The sequence below is a fragment of the Cololabis saira genome, chromosome 1 (assembly GCF_033807715.1).
Source record: "Cololabis saira isolate AMF1-May2022 chromosome 1, fColSai1.1, whole genome shotgun sequence".
NCBI classification, from domain to species: Eukaryota; Metazoa; Chordata; class Actinopteri; order Beloniformes; family Belonidae; genus Cololabis; species Cololabis saira.
The window spans coordinates 56673122-56694572 of NC_084587.1; the positions used below are offsets into that span (position 1 = coordinate 56673122).

At 45.5% G+C, this 21451-nt stretch overlaps 1 protein-coding gene across 2 annotated transcripts; it reads left to right on the top strand.

Annotated features, from left to right (window-relative positions):
- Positions 1–4888: 4888 nt before the first annotated feature.
- soul4 (heme-binding protein soul4) lies at positions 4889–21407 on the top strand. 2 transcript variants are annotated; one of them, XM_061728193.1, is made up of 6 exons: positions 4889–5015; positions 6001–6195; positions 10610–10695; positions 17651–17792; positions 19409–19592; positions 20953–21407. In XM_061728193.1, exons 2-6 carry the CDS (start codon positions 6027–6029, stop codon positions 21125–21127), a joined length of 756 nt encoding a protein of 251 aa, XP_061584177.1. In that variant the 5' UTR covers positions 4889–5015; positions 6001–6026; the 3' UTR covers positions 21128–21407. The 2 variants fall into 2 exon arrangements, with proteins under 2 accessions (XP_061584177.1, XP_061584185.1); XM_061728201.1 differs by lacking the exon at positions 4889–5015 and adding an exon at positions 5264–5286.
- Positions 21408–21451: the final 44 nt, after the last annotated feature.

Below are 21451 nucleotides of genomic sequence, written 5' to 3' on the forward strand. Positions count from 1 at the left end.
GGAGGAAACAGACTGAGAGCTGCAGGAAACAGACTCAGAGCTGCAGGAAACAGACTCAGATCTGCAGGAAACAGACTCAGAGCAACGCTGGAGGAAACAGACTCAGAGCTGCAGGAAACAGACTCAGAGCTGCAGGAAACAGACTCAGAGCTGCAGGAAACAGACTCAGAGCTGCAGGAAACAGACTCAGATCAACGCTGGAGGAAACAGACTCAGAGCTGGAGGAAACAGACTCAGAGCTGCAGGAAACAGACTCAGAGCTGCAGGAAACAGACTCAGATCAACGCTGGAGGAAACAGACTCAGAGCTGGAGGAAACAGACTCAGAGCTGCAGGAAACAGACTCAGAGCTGGAGGAAACAGACTCAGAGCTGCAGGAAACAGACTCAGAGCTGCAGGAAACAGACTCAGATCAACGCTGGAGGAAACAGACTCAGAGCTGGAGGAAACAGACTCAGAGCTGCAGGAAACAGACTCAGAGCTGCAGGAAACAGACTCAGAGCTGGAGGAAACAGACTCAGAGCTGGAGGAAACAGACTCAGAGCTGGAGGAAACAGACTCAGAGCTGCAGGAAACAGACTCAGAGCTGCAGGAAACAGACTCAGAGCTGCAGGAAACAGACTCAGATCTGCAGGAAACAGACTCAGAGCAACGCTGGAGGAAACAGACTCAGAGCTGCAGGAAACAGACTCAGAGCTGCAGGAAACAGACTCAGAGCTGCAGGAAACAGACTCAGAGCTGCAGGAAACAGACTCAGATCAACGCTGGAGGAAACAGACTCAGAGCTGGAGGAAACAGACTCAGAGCTGCAGGAAACAGACTCAGAGCTGCAGGAAACAGACTCAGATCAACGCTGGAGGAAACAGACTCAGAGCTGGAGGAAACAGACTCAGAGCTGCAGGAAACAGACTCAGAGCTGGAGGAAACAGACTCAGAGCTGCAGGAAACAGACTCAGAGCTGCAGGAAACAGACTCAGATCAACGCTGGAGGAAACAGACTCAGAGCTGGAGGAAACAGACTCAGAGCTGCAGGAAACAGACTCAGAGCTGCAGGAAACAGACTCAGAGCTGGAGGAAACAGACTCAGAGCTGGAGGAAACAGACTCAGAGCTGCAGGAAACAGACTCAGAGCTGCAGGAAACAGACTCAGAGCAACGCTGGAGGAAACAGACTCAGAGCAACGCTGGAGGAAACAGACTCAGAGCAACGCTGGAGGAAACAGACTCAGAGCTGCAGGAAACAGACTCAGAGCTGGAGGAAACAGACTCAGAGCAACGCTGGAGGAAACAGACTCAGAGCTGGAGGAAACAGACTCAGAGCTGGAGGAAACAGACTCAGAGCTGGAGGAAACAGACTCAGAGCTGGAGGAAACAGACTCAGAGCTGGAGGAAACAGACTCAGAGCAACGCTGGAGGCGACTCTGAGAGTGAGCCTTTCCCCCATTCCACCCAGACTGGACCTGATTGTGTCTCAGAGGTCCAAGTGTCTCATTAAGAGGTGAAGATAAAAAGGAAATTGTATAATTGTTCTTATTATTCATATGAAAGAAAATAAAGATTCTTCTGGTTCTGCCATGCACAAATATAGTTTCATTTGCACTTTTTTTCAATTTTATTTACAGTTTATTTATTTAATTTAAAAACATTATTTTGAATGTATTTATTTTACTTTTACTTTTTATTAATAATAATGGCTTGGTTTTATATAGCACCCTTCAAGGCACCCAGAGCTTTACAGAGACCATTATTCATTCATTGTAGCCACGGCTGCTACGTTTGTAGCCACGGCTGCTACGTTTGTAGCCACGGCTGCTACGTTTGTAGCCACGGCTGCTACGTTTGTAGCCACAGCTGCCCTGCAGACTGACAGAAGCGTCAGTCGGCCCCTCCGACCACTACCAGACATTCATACACATTCACACGGGGCAAGGTGGGTAAGGTGTCTTGCCCAAGGACACTACGACAGCAACTGGGACAGAGCGGCATTTGAACCGCCAACCTTCCGATCATTGGACCACCCGCTCTACTGCCGCCCATTGATTGATTTATATGTATATATATATTTTATTCTGAGTCCTTCCTTTTTTATTTAAGTAAAATCTAATTATTGATCTTTTTTTTATTAATAAGCCTGAACTGATTGATTTGTCCTATAAATCAAGCCTGATATGTGTGCATGTTAACATTGACATGTTTCATAAAAGTCTGTGATGATCATTTTATTTGACAAGGTTTTTGCTTGGGCCCTGGGCCACTCATGACTGAAAAAGATCGGGCCTCAAGGTCAGAAAGGTTAAGAACCCCTGCTTTAAGGGACAGGATGTATGAGCTGGGACGGGAATGGAGTTTAGTAGGGTTATTAGGGAGGAGTGAGGGGATGAGGGATTGTTATAAGGCAATCCTTGTCTTTCATAAAGATGCAGGGATAGATAATAGGATATACATGTGGTTATCCTATTTTATTTAGGTATTTCCTTTTTTCCCCCCCTTTAAGTTAAGATTGTAACCTGATGTACTAATTATCCTGATGTTACACTCCGGTACAGCAGGTGGCGGTATAACCTAGTAACGTTGGTTGTGATCCGCTAAACATGTCTCCTCCCCATGGATCTATAAGCTCCTCCCCCTCCCATGGAGCTGCTGCGATACGTCAACGACGCCGCCATATTGGATGTGGCAAGACTGCGCTGTAAACTAATTGGACTTATTTTCATAAAGCGTCTTTCTACAAAAAAAAATCCATGTTATATCAGCTATAGAGAACAAGGTTGTGCCGAAAAACAATATATATCCCCCCTCACAAAAATAAGAAAAATAGATAAACATATTTTCATCAACAGAGCATATTTTAAATAAACATATTTAAAAATGTTCAAGTAACAAAATAACATATTTGAACCATTTTTCAGATTTTTTCAGTTATTTTATTGTCTGAAAAATGGTTCAAATGTTATTTTATTGTCTGAAAAATGGTTCAAATATGTTATTTTGTTATTTGAAACTTTTTTAATTTGTTTTGTTGATGAGAAAATATGTTTCTCTATTTTTCTTATTTTTGTGAGGGGGATATTGTTTTTCGGCACTACCTTGTTCTCTATAGCTGATATAACATGAATTACTCCTATGTGGGATCAATAAAGTTCTTATTTTTGCCATCTGGGAAAATTAAATATATTATATTTGGTGCCTAACTGTTTCCCAAGTATATTAGTGCGCGTGTTAATGAATAAATGAGACGTAAAACGTACATTTCTTTGTGGAAAGGCGCTTTATCTTGCCACATCCAATATGGCGGCGACGTTGACGTATCACAGCCATAGACATATATAAAGGCTAGATGACTCACGGCGGAGTCTCCAGCGTCGTTCACCCGCGGCCATCTTGCCACAGGAGACTCTCTGATGCGCATGCGTGCGCTATAGTTGTTGCTGTTGGAGGGTGAGTGGTCTGTACAGACAAAAATACTCATAACTTGCTGAAATCTTGACGGATTTACAAACGGATTGGTTCATCATAAACGTCATTAACGTGGGTATGATTCGGGATGCTTGGACATGTTGAAATTGTATCTCTTCGTTGCGAAAAACGACCTAATCATGCAGCATATACAATAATATCAATATCAATATAATAGTATCACCACTAACTAAGGTTAACTGCCCAAGTTATCAAGGGTGACCACCAGTACTCAAGTTGTAAAAAAAAAAATAAAATCAGGGGGGATGGTGGATTTTATCATATGGGGACAGATAATTTGTGCTGATTACAAATAATATAATATATTACAAATAATAGCACTGACCAAAAACAGCTGCAGAAATACTGCAGGAATGACATAGCAGCAGTTAAATGCAGCCTTCTGTAAGCTTTAAATATCCACTGGGCTTACATCAAATACATCAAAACACAACAATAAAAAACAGTTTTCTGAACTTATCAATATGACTCTGTCCTTCACAGGATAAGTAACATGGATCACTGCAAAAACTCACAATCTTAACAAGAATATTTGTCTTATTTCTAGTTAAAATGTCTCATTTTAGTAAAAAAATCTCATTACACTTAAAACAAGACTCAGGACTGGAAAAAACAACAATTTTCACCTGTTTCAAGTAGATTTTCACTTGAAATAAGTAGAAAAATCTGCCAGTGGAACAAGATTTTCTTGCTTATAAGAAGTAATAAGAAGATAAATCTTGTCCCACTGGCAGATTTTCCTACTTATTTCAAGTGAAAATTTACTTGAAACAGGTGAAAATGGTCAAATAAGTTATTTTTCTGGTCTTATTTTTCTGGTAATGACTAAATGTTGAAATAGCAGTAAAACCACATTCATTGATGAAATGACATAAGGGATGGAAAGGGGGGATGGATAGAGGTGTATATATATATATATATATATATAGACACACATATGTAATGTCATGACGTAAATACATCATAATGTAATAATATATTAATTTATGTTATATGGTAATAATATGTATATATATATATATATATATATATATGTTATATGGTAATAATATATATATGTTATAATGTAACTATAAATATTACTAAGAATACTATAGAAATATTGATTAAATATGAAAACCATGTCATGGCTATCTGTTTCTGGTTATTTTCATATAAAAGTACGTTTTTCAATGTTTATAATTATTCACAAGTATGTAGTGTCATAACTACATCTCTGACGTTCATGACAAACCAAACTGTTTGAAAATCTGTTGAGAATTGAGCAAGTTAAGGCTGTTTAAGCAGTACATGCTCCATTGAACACAATGTTATTCTGAGCGAGTTCTCCTGTGGCAAGATGGCCGCCGTGTGACGACGTCGCTCTCCATTGGCAGCAGCGCGGACGAGTCATCTAGCCTTTATATATGTCTATGATCACAGCAGCTCCATGGAGGAGGAGACATGGATGTGCCGCCAATAAACCTGGAGAAGAAGAAGAAGAAGCTTGGAGGACCAGGGCAGTGGATTTAAGGACGCTTGGAACCAGAACCAGAACCAGGTCAGATTTCCCACCCGAACGTACTCACCGTTGTGACCCAGACTCGGTTCCGGACCGCGGACCCGCTCAGGTTGCGGTTCCGGACCGAACCACAGCTGACCTACTTTCTGTCCCGGAACCGCAGTACGAAAACATCCGGTCTGGGAGCAGAACCGGACCAGAACCAGAGCAGAACCAGAGCAGAACCAGAACCGAACAGAACCAGAACCAGCTCAGAATCCATTCCATTACATTAACTGAGTTCTGACCGGGGTTGTATTTCCAGACCCAGGTATAAACCCATAGATCCGTCTACGGAGTTTTGCTTCCAGTACTGGAGTTGTAAAAAAAAATCAGGGGGGATGGTGGATTTGATCATATGGGGACAGATAATTGTGCTGATTACAAATAATATAATATATTACAAATAATAGCAGTGACCAAAACACCTGCAGAAATACTGCAGGAATGACATAGCAGCAGTTAAATGCAGCCTTCTGTAAGCTTTAAATATCCACTGGGCTTACATCAAATACATCAAAACACAACAATAAAAAACACTTTTCTGAACTTATCAATATGACTCTGTCCTTCACAGGATAAGTAAAATGGATCACTGCAAAAACTCAAAATCTTAACAAGAATATTTGTCTTATTTCTAGTTAAAACGTCTCATTTTAGTAAAATAAATCTCATTACACTTAAAACAAGACTCATCACTGGAAAAAACAACATTTTTCACCTGTTTCAAGTAGATTTTCACTTGAAATAAGTAGAAAAATCTGTCAGTGGAACAAGATTTTTTTGCTTGTAATGAGAAGATAAATCTTGTCCCACTGGCAGATTTTCCTACTTATTTCAACTTAAATTTTACTTGAAATTTTAATGACCATTGCAGTCTCAAAATAAATAAATAACATTCCTCAAGCTCACCTGATGCAACCAGGCCTGCATGAGTGAAGCCTGCAGGAACCTGGACACCGTCCTGACCGCTGTGTGTCCACAGGTGTCCTCTAGGGGAGTCCTCTGATCATGGCTCTGATCTCTCTGGAGGACCTGGACGGCCTGGACGGCCTGGAAGACGAGCAGCTGGACGATGACATCACCGACGAGCCCGAGCCAATGACTGACGAGGAAAGAGACCGCCTGCTCACGCACTGGAGGGGCGTGGCCAGCACCCACCAGGTGTCTGTTCCTTCAGGTGAGGTGTCGTTAGCACCACCAGGTGTCTGTCCCTTCAGGTGAGGTGTCGTTAGCACCACCAGGTGTCTGTTCCTTCAGGTGAGGTGTCGTTAGCACCACCAGGTGTCTGTTCCTTCAGATGAGGTGTCGTTAGCACCACCAGGTGTCTGTCCCTTCAGATGAGGTGTCGTTAGCACCACCAGGTGTCTGTCCCTTCAGGTAAGGTGTTGTTAGCACCACCAGGTGTCTGTTCCTTCAGGTAAGGTGTTGTTAGCACCACCAGGTGTCTGTTCCTTCAGGTGAGGGGTCGTTAGCACCACCAGGTGTCTGTTCCTTCAGGTGAGGGGTCGTTAGCACCACCAGGTGTCTGTTCCTACAGGTGAGGGGTCGTTAGCACCACCAGGTGTCTGTTCCTTCAGGTGAGGTGTCGTTAGCACCACCAGGTGTCTGTTCCTACAGGTGAGGGGTCGTTAGCACCACCAGGTGTCTGTTCCTTCAGGTGAGGTGTCGTTAGCACCACCAGGTGTCTGTTCCTTCAGGTGAGGGGTCGTTAGCACCACCAGGTGTCTGTTCCTTCAGGTGAGGGGTCGTTAGCACCACCAGGTGTCTGTTCCTACAGGTGAGGGGTCGTTAGCGCCACCAGGTGTCTGTTCCTACAGGTGAGGGGTTGTTAGCACCACCAGGTGTCTGTTCCTACAGGTGAGGGGTCGTTAGCACCACCAGGTGTCTGTTCCTACAGGTGAGGGGTCGTTAACACCACCAGTTGTCTGTTCCTACAGGTGAGGGGTCGTTAGCACCACCAGGTGTCGTTATCACCTTCAGGTGAGTGGTCGTTAGCACCACCAGGTGTCTGTTCCTACAGGTGAGGGGTCGTTAGCACCACCAGGTGTCTGTTCCTACAGGTGAGGTGTCGTTAGCACCACCAGGTGTCTGTTCCTACAGGTGAGGGGTCGTTAGCACCACCAGGTGTCGTTAGCACCTTCAGGTGAGTGGTCGTTAGCACCACCAGGTGTCTGTTCCTACAGGTGAGGGGTCGTTAGCACCACCAGGTGTCGTTAGCACCTTCAGGTGAGGGGTCGTTAGCACCACCAGGTGTCTGTTCCTACAGGTGAGGGGTCGTTAGCACCACCAGGTGTCTGTTCCTACAGGTGAGGGGTCGTTAACACCACCAGTTGTCTGTCCCTTCAGGTGAGGTGTCGTTAGCACCTTCAGGTGAGGGGTCGTTAGCACCACCAGGTGTCTGTCCCTTCAGGTGAGGTGTTGTTAGCACCACCACACAGGTGAGGTGTTGTTGGCACCACCAGGGGCCTCATTTATAAAAGAGTGAGTAGGATTCATACTAAAAGTGCACGTGCACCCAAAAGCCGAAAATGGCGTGCGCAAAAAAAAATCCTGATTTACAAAAACGTGTGCACGCACACTTGCACGCAATGTTCTCTTTATAAATCACAGTCCAGCTGGAAGGTTGCACACGTGAATTCGCCTCATATCCCGCCCTCTACACGCCCACTTCATACCATAAATGGGTAATGCAAAGCACCATATAAATGAACCTGCCGATCAACGGTGTTTTACACTCAAAAATCATGGCAGGGAAGACCAGAAAGCTAAATTTCACGGAGACTGAGAATGAGATGTTGTGGATGAGGTGGAGGCAGGAAAACCACATTATTTGGTGGTCACAGTAATGGCATCACTAACAAAAATAAAGCGAGTGAGTTGCCTGCCAGAATCTGATTTGTGGCCGCGGGAGCGCGCACAGCAGCCCGTTGAGCGATAGCGCTGAAACGTCAGATTTTCAGATTTGAAGCTCAAGAATGAGATCAAATCATATTTAGGTAGAAACAACCTTTCATTAACTGTATTTGGCCTTCAATCAATTTTTGGCAGGTAAAAAGACCCATTTTCAGGGAGAAATCAGATTCTGGCAGGCAATCACTTTTTGACATCGGCACGGCTTGTCCACGCCGTGCCAGTAGGATGATTTGACAGATGAAAATACCCCGTCAGATCACGCTTCCACATAGACATCAACATTTATCTATGTGGAAGCGTTAGGGCTGAACGATTTTTGAAAATAATCTAATTGCGATTTTTTTCCTCAATATTGCGATTGCGATTTAATATGCGATTATTTTTTTCAAGGTCCTGTTCTCATGTATTTTTCAACTACACAAGCAATAAATCAGTCTGTTTTACAATAAACATTGCCAGATTTATTTAAAGCACAGATTACAATAATAAAGAAAACAAATCTGTGCCTTTACCTCTTTAACACGTCTACACATGGGTCGTTCTCTCTGAACCCAATCACACGACACCAAACCGGGTTAAATTTTAGGCAAAACGAGGCGTAGTTTGATAGAAAAACACAGAAAAACTCCCACAGGGAACAAAAAACCTTCCTCACAGGCAGTACTCGAGTTGTAAAAAAAAATATCAGGGGGGATGGTGGATTTTATCATATGGGGACAGATAATTTGTGCTGATTACAAATAATATAATATATAACAAATAATAGCACTGACCAAAACAGCTGCAGAAATACTGCAGGAATGACATAGCAGCAGTTAAATGCAGCCTTCTGTAAGCTTTAAATATCCACTGGGCTTACATCAAATACATCAAAACACAACAATAAAAAACACTTTTCTGAACTTATCAATATGACTCTGTCCTTCACAGGATAAGTAACATGGATCACTGCAAAAACTCAAAATATTAACAAGAATATTTGTCTTATTTCTAGTTAAAATGTCTCATTTTAGTAAAAAAAAAATCTCATTACACTTAAAGCCAGACTCATCACTGGAAAAAACAAAAAATGTCACCTGTTTCAAGTAGATTTTCACTTGAAATAAGTAGAAAAATCTGCCAGGGGAACAAGATTTTTTTGCTTGTAATAAGAAGATAAATCTTGTTCCACTGGCAGATTTTTCTACTTATTTCAAGTGAAAATTTACTTGAAACAGGTGAAAATTGTCAAATAAGTTATTTTTCTGGTGTTATTTTTCTGGTGATGACTCTAAATGTTGAAATAGCAGTAAAACCACATTCATTGATGAAATGACATAAGGGATGGAAAGGGGGGATGACAGTTTTACAGGGGGGAGGATTTGGACTGTTTTTATTTCAGGAGGGGATGATTTTGACCGTTTTTTATTTCATCCCCCCTCACCTCGAGTAGGCTACTGCTCACAGGGAACTCAGAACGTCTTCATAAATAACTCAAAAATCACAGAGAGAAAAAAAACCACCAGCAAACTAACAAACAAACCAATAAAGCCCACAGAGTTAACAAAACGAACCAGCAACTCGCAGCCGCTCTGTAACTTCTCCGGAGAGCTGACGGGCTGCAGGTGGTTTAAGGCTGATTTATGGTTCAGCGTTACACCAACGCAGAACCTACGCCGTATGGTACGCGGTACGCACAACGTACGGTGCGCGTCGCCGCGTAACCTACGGCGTAAGCTCTGCGTCGATTTAACGCGGAACCATAAATCCGGCTTCACAGCGCGACTGCCCGGCCGGCTCGTGCTCGGCGCTGCGCACAGCGCCTCGCCACGCCGACTCCGCGCTCATATATTTAATACATTTATAAAGCCCATATATTTATAAAGCCCTGCCTGGCCGAGCCCTAACACTGAGGCCATGGTAGATACAGTAGGTTACAGGCGGACACACGGCACTGTTGACTTTTTTTCCCTGCCGGCAACGTGACCAGATCACGTGACTGGTCAAATCGCAGCCTTTGCGGTTAGAAAATCTCGTTTTATCACATCGCGATATTATCGCAAATGCAATTAATCGTTCAGCCCTAGGAAGCGTGATCTGATGGGTTTTTTTCTTCCGCCGAAGCGTCGTACACATAGACCTCCTGCTGTTAAATCGTCTATTTGCATGAAAAAGCCTTTGAAAAAAAAGAAACTGAGATAAAAGAAACGGGGATGGTACGGTAGTATTTTCTACCGAGGTAGGACACCTCAAACCTACAAGGGGCAGTGTAACGAGAAGCATGAAGTCATGCTAGCCAATCAGAATCCTGGAAAAAAACATCAACAAACGACACGTGGCCAAACAAATTGTAAACAGGTGTCACTCATGACGCTGGTGACGTTTCTGTCTCATAATGTGACGTTCTGAAGCCTAAATGTCCGTTTCCCTCTGTTTACAAGCAAACGTGAAGACGGAGGTTTTGCTAATCTCCACTTTGGCTGGAGTTTTCAGAAATTATGGTTTTTAGTGACTTTGAGCTTCGTTTTCGTGTAAACGAACGGCCAGAACGCATGAAAACACCAGTGTTTCTGCTCCGTGTAAACCGGGCCTGAGTCCTACCAGGAAGTGAAACCTGACACCAGGAAGTGAAACCTGACACCAGGAAGTGAAACCTGACACCAGGAAGTGAAACCTGACACCTTCCTTCTGTGTTCCAGAAATGACCGGGCCCATCCAGGAAATGACCCACCGCAGCCAGCAGAGGGAGCCGCTCCCCTTCACCCCCATCTCCTGCCACGAGAAGGTACTGACCCGGAGACCACAGTACTGAACAGGTTCTTGTACTGACCCGGAGACCACAGTACTGAACAGGTTCTTGTACTGACCCGGAGACCACAGTACTGAACAGGTTCTGGTACTGACCCGGAGACCACAGTACTGAACAGGTTCTTGTACTGACCCGGAGACCACAGTACTGAACAGGTTCTTGTACTGACCCGGAGACCACAGTACTGGACAGGTTCTGGTACTGACCCGGAGAGCACAGTACTGAACAGGTTCTGGTACTGACCCGGAGACCACAGTACTGGACAGGTTCTGGTACTGACCCGGAGAGCACAGTACTGAACAGGTTCTGGTACTGACCCGGAGACCACAGTACTGGACAGGTTCTGGTACTGACCCGGAGACCACAGTACTGGACAGGTTCTGGTACTGACCCGGAGACCACAGTACTGGACAGGTTCTGGTACTGACCCGGAGACCACAGTACTGGACAGGTTCTTGTACTGACCCGGAGACCACAGTACTGAACAGGTTCTGGTACTGACCCGGAGACCACAGTACTGGACAGGTTCTGGTACTGACCCGGAGACCACAGTACTGAACAGGTTCTGGTACTGACCCGGAGAGCACAGCGGTACTGAACAGGTTCTGGTACTGACCCGGAGACCACAGTACTGAACAGGTTCTGGTACTGACCCGGAGACCACAGTACTGAACAGGTTCTGGAGGACCGGGGGCATCATGATCAAAACCTGCCACGCACTAAAAACATGCGTACAACACTTTCTATGCTCACAGTCAGATGTTCAAAGAATGACTTGAACGTAGAAAGTTTTGGTCTTTCACTCACACACCAAGTCTGGCGTTCGCACTTTTCTGAGGTTTTGTCCATTGGCGACACTCACTGGTGATGCAGTGAAGTGCAGAATATGAGGAAATGTGACGTCAACAATTAGTTCACGACCACATGAAGGACACGACAGTCCCCACATCACCAGATAAGTTACACAAGAGTGGAACTGCAACAATCTCACAATCAACCACATGATCTGAACAAACAACTAAAGGAGCTCAACGATGGAACCAGCAAATCCTGATGGAGCTTTGGCTCCGTTAGAGGAACCTGCTGATGATCAGATCATACCGACCTGCTGGTCCAGGACTAAGACTGGACCATCAGCTGGTTTAGTCTGGATCTGCTGGTCCAGGACTAAGACTGGACCATCAGCTGGTTTAGTCTGGACCTGCTGGTCCAGGACTAAGACTGGACCATCAGCTGGTTTAGACTAAACCAGCTGATTGAGCTCCTTTAGTTGTTTGTTCAGATCATGTGGTTGATTGTGAGATTATTGCAGCTCCACTCTTGTGTAACTTATCTTTTTTTCAATTCAATTCAATTTTATTTATATAGCGTCTAATACAACAGAGTTGTCTCTAGACGCTTTCCAGAGACCCATACCCAGAACATGACCCCCGAGCAGTTATTACATAAACAATGGCAGGTAAAAACTCCCCTAGTGGGAGAAAAACCTTAAGCCAAACAGTGGCAAGGAAAAACTCCCCTTTAGGAGGGAAGAAACCTTGAGCAGGACCAGGCTCATAAGGGGGGACCCTCCTGCCGAGGGCCAGACTGGTGGATCAGGGACGGCAACAGCACAGCAGGCAGGTGGAAGCAGCAACGGGATGACCAGGGGTGGGGACCGCAGGCCAGCACGCAGCTCCCGAAGCTCCGGCCCAATCAGCAAGTCCCAGGTTGGGGTGCAGGGTCAGGGAAAGACTTGTGCTCCGTAATGCAAGCTACAAGCCACCCACGACCACCTGCAGAGAGAGAAAAGGGAGGAGAAGGGGGGCCAGCAACGGGATGACCAGGGGTGGGGACCGCAGGCCAGCACGCAGCTCCCGAAGCTCCGGCCCAATCAGCAAGTCCCAGGTTGGGGTGCAGGGTCAGGGAAAGACTTGTGCTCCGTAATGCAAGCTACAAGCCACCCACGACCACCTGCAGGTTCCGGTGTCCGGCAAAGGATGCTGCAACATGGACAAAAGAGAGAAAAGGGAGGAGAAGGGGGGGCCAGCACAAGAAACTACAGGAGCGACTCTGACACACTAAAGTTTACACTACCTAGAGATTTACCAACACCAGCTAGAGGTTTACTAAGCACTAACTATAGGCTTTACTAAACAGAAATGTTTTAAGTTTAGTTTTAAAGGTGGAGGTGGTGTCAGCCTCCTTAACCCAGATTGGAAGTTGGTTCCATAGTAGTGGTGCCTGATAGCAGAACGCCCGCCCTCCAAATCTACATTTAGATACTCTAGGAACTACGAGTAAACCTGCACTCTGAGAACGGAGAGCTCTGACAGGAACATAAGGCACTATCAGGTCTTGCAAATAATGCAGAGCTAAGCCGTTTTGGGCTTTATACGCAAGTAATAAAATTTTAAATTGGATTCTGAATTTTACGGGTAACCAATGGAGCGACGCTAACACTGGAGAGACGTGGTCTCTCCTGCTAATTCCTGTCAGTACTCGTGCTGCTGCATTTTGGATCAGCTGGAGCCTATTCAGCAAATTACTTGGACATCCTGCTAACAACACATTACAGTAATCCAGTCTAGAAGATACAAACGCATGAACTAGTTTTTCTGCATCACTCTGCGAGAAGATTTTCCTAATCTTTGCAATATTACGGAGATGGAAAAAGGCTATTTTACAAACCTGATTGACATATGGTTTAAACGACAAATCCTGATCGAAAATAACACCAAGGTTTCTCACAGTTGCACTGGAAGCCATCGCAACACCATCTAATCCCTTCCTAAGATGCTCTGGACCAAGAATGATAACCTCTGTTTTATCTGAATTTAGAAGCAGGAAATTTCTGGACATCCAGTCCTTGATGTCCCTAAGACATGCCTGAAGTTTAACTAACGGTTCTGTTTCATCCGGCTTCATAGACAAATAGAGCTGTGTATCATCAACATAACAATGAAAGTGTATGCCGTGATTCTGGATTATACTTCCCAACGGCTGCATGTATAAACTGAACAAGATTGGCCCTAGCACTGAACCCTGCGGAACACCATAACAGACCCTTGACTGTTCTGAAGAAACCTCATGTACATGAACAAACTGGAACCTGTCAGATAGGTATGATTTAAACCAACATAGAGCTGTCCCTTTAATCCCAACAACATGCTCTAACCTGTGCAGTAAAATGCCATGATCTATAGTGTCATAAGCAGCACTGAGGTCCAGTAGAACCAGTATGGACACTAATCCCTTATCTGAGGCCATAAGGAGGTCATTCGTGACTCGAACCAGTGCTGTCTCTGTGCTATGATGCATTCTGAACCCTGACTGAAAGACTTCAAACAGATCATTTCTATACAAATAGTCACATAACTAGCTTGAAACTGCCTTTTCCAGAATTTTAGACACAAATGGAAGGTTGGAAATTGGTCTATAATTAGCTAAGGTGTCTGGGTCAAGAGAAGGTTTTTTAAGTAAAGGTTTAATTACTGCGACTTTGAAAACCTGTGGTACATATCCTAAACTTAGGGATAGGTTAATTTGGTCCAGTATTGTCGTACCAATAAGAGAAAAAATATGTTTGAATAGTCGAGTCGGGATGGGGTCTAACATACATGTGGTTGACTTAGCTCTATTGACGAGTGAGGTCAGCTCAGGGAGGTCTATAGGATCAAAACAGTCTAGAGATAAGTCAGAGCGTAGGGAAGTCGCTAAAGCTGAAGAAACACCTACAACCGGCTGGTTGATTTCTTCTCTAATTCTCGCGATTTTACTGTTAAAGCTCATAAAGTCTTCACTACTGAGAGCTGCAGGAATGCACGGCTCAACAGAGTTGTGACTCTTTGTCAGCCTGGCTACAGTGCTGAACAGAAAACGTGGGTTACTTTTGTTATCCTCTATCAACGTTGAATAATAAGCTGTTCTGGCTTTGCGAATGGCTTTTTTATATACTATTAGAATATCTTTCCATTCACGATAAGAGTCTACAGACCTACAAGAGTACCACTTCCTTTCCATTTTACGCACGTTTTGTTTCAACATGCGGATATCTGAATTATACCAGGGAGTTAAGCTCCTGTGGCTAGAAACCCTCCTTTTCAAAGGAGCAACTTCATCTAAAGCTGAATGCAACAAATCAGCAGTGTTACTAGCAAGGAAATCAACATCTGCAGAGGTAGAACCCAGGTCACTGGCCTCGACTACATCACTATTTCGCACTGTCGTAAGATAAGCAATGGCCTCCCTAAATTTAACAATAACTTCATCAGACAAACATCTGCTAAAATAATACCTCCTATTTTGCACTTCAACATCAACAAAATTAAATTCAAACGTTATTAAGTAATGGTCGGATAAGTTTACAGGTGACACCAACAGACCATCAGTTTCAACACCGTAGGTGAGAACGAGATCGAGAGTATGATTAAAACAGTGCGTCGGTTTATCCACTTTTTGTGAGATACCCATTGATTCTAGAAGAGAATCGAAGGCTAATTTAAGATTATCGCTTTCAACATCCATATGAATGTTAAAATCACCCACTATGATGAATTTATCTCTGCTGATCAATAATCCAGAAAGGAAATCTGAAAATTCAGACAAAAACTCTAGATAAGCACCAGCAGGGGGCCGGTACACTACCACTAACACAACTGGCTTCTCTGATTTCCAGCTCGGAAATTTCAGACCAAGCATGAGGCTTTCAAATGTATTATAGTTGCACTTAGGTTAAATTTTTGTTTGGAGACCGGAGTTATAAATTGCTGCGACTCCTCCGCCTCGGCCCGTGCTTCTAGGAATGTGATGATTAAAGTAGCCGGGCGGAGTTGATTCATTCAAACTAACATACTCTTCCTCCTGTAACCATGTTTCTGTTAAGCAGAAAATATCACTCCTGCTCTCTGTAATTATATCATTTACTAACAGAGACTTAGAGTTTAATGATCGTATATTTAGTAGTCCGCATCTAATTTTTCGGTCTGTAATTGGTACCAAATGTACATTGGTTTTAATTTTTACAAGGTTATCTTGGTTAACGCCTCTATAACGCGGCACCTGGTGAACTTTTGGAGGGCGGGGAACTGCAACCACTTCTATTTTGTTAGGCACCTGGCCAGAGTCGCCAATATCATGTAATCCTACAGTTTTAGAGTCGCTAATTACATAATGCAATCCTACAGTTTTGTTGGCAGGCGTTGGTCCTCGAGAAGCAGCAGAGAAGTGTGTTAAACTACAGCTCTGCATCCTGGCCTGGACCCTGCATTGTCAGGGGGAGTGTCTAATAACATTGGCCAGATTTCTAGACATAAGAGCTGCACCATCCCGGGTGGGATGAATGCCGTCCCTTCCAATCAGACCGGGCTTTCCCCAGAATGTCTCCCATTTGTCAATAAAGTCCACGTCGTTTTCTGAACACCACTGAGACAACCAGCGGCGGAGCGAGAGCATGCGACTAAACATGTCATCGCTGGTCAGATTGGGGAGGGGACCAGAAAAACCTACGGAGTCCGACATGGTTTTGGCGTAGTTACACACCGAGACAATATTCATTTTAGTTACTTCCGACTGGCGAAGACGGGAGTCGTTAGCTCCGACATTGATGATAACTTTACCATATTTACGATTACCCTTTGCCAGTAGCTTCAAATTTGCTTCTATGTCGCCCGCTCTGGCCCCCGGGATGCACCTAACTAAGGTCTCTGGAGTCGGCCTCACATGTCTCACAATAGAGTCTCCAATCACCAAGGTCGGTTTCTCAACAGATGTGTCGCTGAGTGGGGAAAAACGGTTAGACACATGAAGCGGGTGGTGGTGTTCTGTGAGCCCTTTAAGACTACACTTCCTCCAAACCGTCACCCAGCGGTCCTGACTGGCCTGACTGGCCGGCTGCTCGGGAGCTGCAGGGGAGCGGCTACGCTCAGCTGCTACGGGCCGGTCCGCAGAGGATTCTATCGGACTATGGTCTAGTTGGCCGAACCGGACCTCTAACTGACTGAGCCTCGCCTCCAGCCCTGCAAATAAGCTACACGTTAAGCACTTACCGTCTTCACTAAAGGAGGCAGAGGAATAACTAAACATTTCACACACTGAGCAACGAAGAGGTGAAGCGGTGGGAGCCGGAGAGGCCATGCTAGGATGCTAACGGAGGCTAACGGACAGAAAATGTATCGGTGATTGGTGACAGTGAAAGTTACGGAAGAGAAAATGAGCGAGTGTTGAAATAAAGACAGAAATGTACCAGATATAGTGCTATTTTACCAGAAAACAGTCTAAGTTTTAGATAAAAGGTCGGGAGAGATCTGAGCCTGCACGCCGTGCAGCAGCAACAGACCGCAACACCAGGAAGTGACGCGATGCGTGACGCAGTACGTTACCCAATCAGCAAGCCTTCAGAGTTCCACACCAAACCTATCTGGTGATGTGGGGACTGTCGTGTCCTTCACGTGCTTGTGAACTTATTGTTGACGTCACGTTTCCTCATATTCTGCACTTCCCTGCATCACCAGTGAGAGTCGCCAACGGACAAAACCTCAGAAAAGTGCGAACGCCAGCCTTGGTGTGTGAGTGAAAGATCAAAACTTTCTACGTTCAAGTCATTCTTTGAATATCCGACCTGGGGGAGGTTCTGTTCTGTTCTAACGGTCTCTGCTCTAGTCCAGATGGGGGAGGTTCTGGTCCAGATGTTCTGTGTGTAATAGTTCTGCTCTAGTCCAGATGGGGGAGGTTCTGGTCCAGTTCTGTTCTAACGGTCTCTGTTCTAGTCCAGATGGGGGAGGTTCTGGTCCAGTTCTGTTCTAACGGTCTCTGTTCTAGTCCAGATGGGGGAGGTTCTGGTTCTGTCTGTAACAGTCTCTGTTCTAGTCCAGATGGGGGAGGTTCTGTTCTAACAGTTCTGTTCTAGTCCAGATGGGGGAGATTCTGTTCTAACAGTTCTGTTCTAGTCCAGATGGGGGAGGTTCTGTTCGAGGAGCGGCTCTACCCGGCCGGCCACTGGGCCTGCGTGACCCGGAGGGAGGATCTGTACGAGCAGAGCATCTCCATGAGCTTCATGAAGCTGATGAGGTTCATCTGCAAGGAGAACTCTGCTGGTGAGGAGACGCACCGTCGTTCTGTAGCACCATCAGCACCACCTTCCTGTAGCACCATCAGCAACAACAGCACCATCTCTCTGTAGCACCATCTCTCTGTAGCACCGTCTTCCTGTAGCACCATCAGCAACAACAGCACCATCTCTCTGTAGCACCGTCTTCCTGTAGCACCATCTCTCTGTAGCACCGTCTCTCTGTAGCACCGTCTTCCTGTAGCACCATCAGCAACAACAGCACCATCTCTCTGTAGCACCGTCTTCCTGTAGCACCATCTCTCTGTAGCACCATTTCTCTGTAGCACCATCTCTCTGTAGCACCGTCTTCCTGTAGCACCATCAGCAACAACAGCACCATCTCTCTGTAGCACCGTCTTCCTGTAGCACCATCTCTCTGTAGCACCGTCTCTCTGTAGCACCGTCTTCCTGTAGCACCATCAGCAACAACAGCACCATCTCTCTGTAGCACCGTCTTCCTGTAGCACCATCTCTCTGTAGCACCGTCTCTCTGTAGCACCGTCTTCCTGTAGCACCATCAGCAACAACAGCACCATCTCTCTGTAGCACCGTCTTCCTGTAGCACCATCTCTCTGTAGCACCATTTCTCTGTAGCACCATCTCTCTGTAGCACCGTCTTCCTGTAGCACCATCAGCAACAACAGCACCATCTCTCTGTAGCACCGTCTTCCTGTAGCACCATCTCTCTGTAGCACCGTCTCTCTGTAGCACCGTCTTCCTGTAGCACCATCAGCAACAACAGCACCATCTCTCTGTAGCACCGTCTTCCTGTAGCACCGTCTTTCTGTAGCACCGTCTTCCTGTAGCACCGTCTTCCTGTAGCACCGTCTTCCTGTAGCACCGTCTTCCTGTAGCACCACCTTCCTGTAGCACCATCAGCAACAACAGCACCATCTCTCTGTAGCACCGTCTTCCTGTAGCACCATCAGCAACAACAGCACCATCTCTCTGTAGCACCGTCTTCCTGTAGCACCGTCTTTCTGTAGCACCGTCTTCCTGTAGCACCGTCTTTCTGTAGCACCGTCTTCCTGTAGCACCGTCTTCCTGTAGCACCGTCTTCCTGTAGCACCACCTTCCTGTAGCACCATCAGCAACAACAGCACCATCTCTCTGTAGCACCATCTCTCTGTAGCACCGTCTTCCTGTAGCACCATCTCTCTGTAGCACCGTCTTCCTGTAGCACCATCAGCAACAACAGCACCATCTCTCTGTAGCACCGTCTTCCTGTAGCACCGTCTTCCTGTAGCACCGTCTTCCTGTAGGACCGTCTTCCTGGAGCTGATTTGTGGTTCCGCGTAACATCGACGCAGAGCCTACGGCGTAGGGTACGGCGTGCGTCGCCGCGTAACCTACGCCGTATGCTCTGCGTTGGTGTAACGCGGAACTATAAATCAGCCTTTATTCCCGGCGACGTTTGAAAAAGACTTCGACACAACGGGCAAGCGAGTGATTATGTACATTCACTGAGTGAAATGTAATCAAAACGCATTTTTATGCAGAAACTAACTCAAAATATTGATTTTATTCATAAAAAAATAAGAAATGTTCGACGAAAAGCACTCTGGGAATTTTTTCTGGTGTGATCAATGTTGATGTTTCCAGGTCGATACCTGGGCATGACGGTCCCGGTGATCAGCAGCATCCAGGTGATGGAGGACGGGAACAGGTTTGAGAAAGCCGTGGAGACGGCGTTCTTCCTCCCCAGCGAGTTCCAGAGCCGCCCCCCCCAGCCCTCGGATCCGGACGTCTCCGTCGTCCACCGGCAGCCCGTCAGGGTGGTGGCCAGGTGAGAGCAGGTCAGGGTAGTGTCCAGGTGAGACGCTGCTTGCTGAGTGTGGACTAGGGCTGAACCATTTTTCAAAATAATCTGATTGCGATTTTTTTCCTCAATATTGCGATTGCGATTTAATATGCGATTATTTTTTCAAGGTCCTGTTCTCATTTATTTTTCAACTACACAAGCAATAAATCAGTTTGTTTTATAATAAACAATGTCAGATTTATTTAAAGCACAGATTACAACAATATAGAAAACAAAACTGTCTTTACCTCTTTAACAGTCTACACACGTCTGTACAGGACTGTCTCAGAAAATTAGAATATTGTGATAAAGTTCTTTATTTTCTGTAATGCAATTAAAAAAACAAATGTCACACATTCTGGATTCATTACAAATCAACTGAAATATTGCAAGCCTTTTATTATTTTAATATTGCTAATCATGGTTTACAGTTTAACATTCCCAGAATATTCTAATTTTTTTAGATAGGATATTTGAATTTTCTTAAGCTGTAAGCCATGATCAGCAATATTAAAATAATAAAAGGCTTGCAATATTTCCGTTGATTTGTAATGAATCCAGAATGTATGACATTTTTGTTTTGCACACGTGTGTTATGGGTCGTTCTCTCTGAACCCAATCACACGACACCAAACCGGGTTAAACTTTAGCCAAAACGAGGCGTAGTTTAATAAAAAGAAAAACTCCCACAGGGAACAAAAAAACCTTCCTCACAGGGAACTCAGAACTTCTTCACAAATAACTCAAAAATCACAGGGAGAAAAAACCCACCTGCAAACTAACAAACCAACCAACAAAGCTCAGAGTTAACAAAACCAACCAGCAATGAACAACTGGCAGCCCCGCTCTTTAACTTCTCCTGATTAGCTGTCGGGCTGCAGGTGGTTTAAGGCTGATTTATGGTTCCGCGTTACACCAACGCAGAGCCTACGCCGTAGGGTACACAGCGATGCGCATGCTACGCTGTACCCTACGGCGTAAGCTCTGCGTCGATTTAACGCAGAACCATAATTCAGGCTTCACTGTCCGCCGGCACGTGCCCGGCTCGTGCTCATGGCCGCGCGCAGCTCCTCCCACGCCGACTCCGCGCTCATATATTTAATACATTTATAAATCCCAGCCTGGCTGAGCACCAACACTGAGGCCATGGTAGATTTAGGTTACGCGGCACCGCTCTGCTCACTCACACATCACGTGACCAGATCACGTGACTGGTCAAATCGCAGTCTTTGCGGTTAGAAAATCTCGTTTTATCACATTGCGATATTATCACAAATGCAATTAATGGTTCAGCTCTAGTGTGGAGGGAGTGACGCTGACCCGTCTCCTCTCTCTCCTCTACCAGGGGCTTCTCCGGGACGACCACGGAGGAGACGGTGGGCCGGCAGGTCCGCCTGCTGTGGGAGGTTCTGGGTCCCAGCGAGCAGCTGCACACGGACCGCTACATGGTGGCCGTGTACGACAACCCTGGAGCCCCGACCCGCCGCAACGAGATCTGGTTCCTCCGACGAGACCCGTAGGCCCTGCTGTCCGGACCAGAGCTGGGGCCGGGGACAGTTCTCCCGCTGCTCAGGAAGTCTCTTCTGATTGGAGGAGGGTGGAGGAGCTGGTGATGTCCCTTCCTGTACCATGTATTTGTCGTAGTACTATGCAGTCTGTGGTTTCCATGTGGGGGTGACAGGAGGCGGGGCCTCGTGATTGATGTCTCAGCAAAACCGCTTCAGCTTTCCACTTTGTTCTGCGTTCTTGTGTGAAAGTCCTGAAATAAAGATTTTACCTGGAAAAAACTAAAAGCCCTCCCTTTTTTTTTTTTTAACACAGCATTGCCATGGAAACGAGTCCAA

What these genes read in the sequence shown, in the direction of transcription:
- soul4 (XM_061728193.1), top strand. Translation starts at nt 6,027, where the DNA reads ATGGCTCTGATCTCTCTGGAGGACCTGGACGGCCTGGACGGCCTGGAA. An exon ending in CTGCAAGGAGAACTCTGCTG is followed by an intron (nt 17,793 to 19,408) that starts GTGAGGAGACGC and finishes TGATGTTTCCAG; the next exon opens with GTCGATACCTGGGCATGACG. An exon ending in CCCGTCAGGGTGGTGGCCAG is followed by an intron (nt 19,593 to 20,952) that starts GTGAGAGCAGGT and finishes CTCCTCTACCAG; the next exon opens with GGGCTTCTCCGGGACGACCA.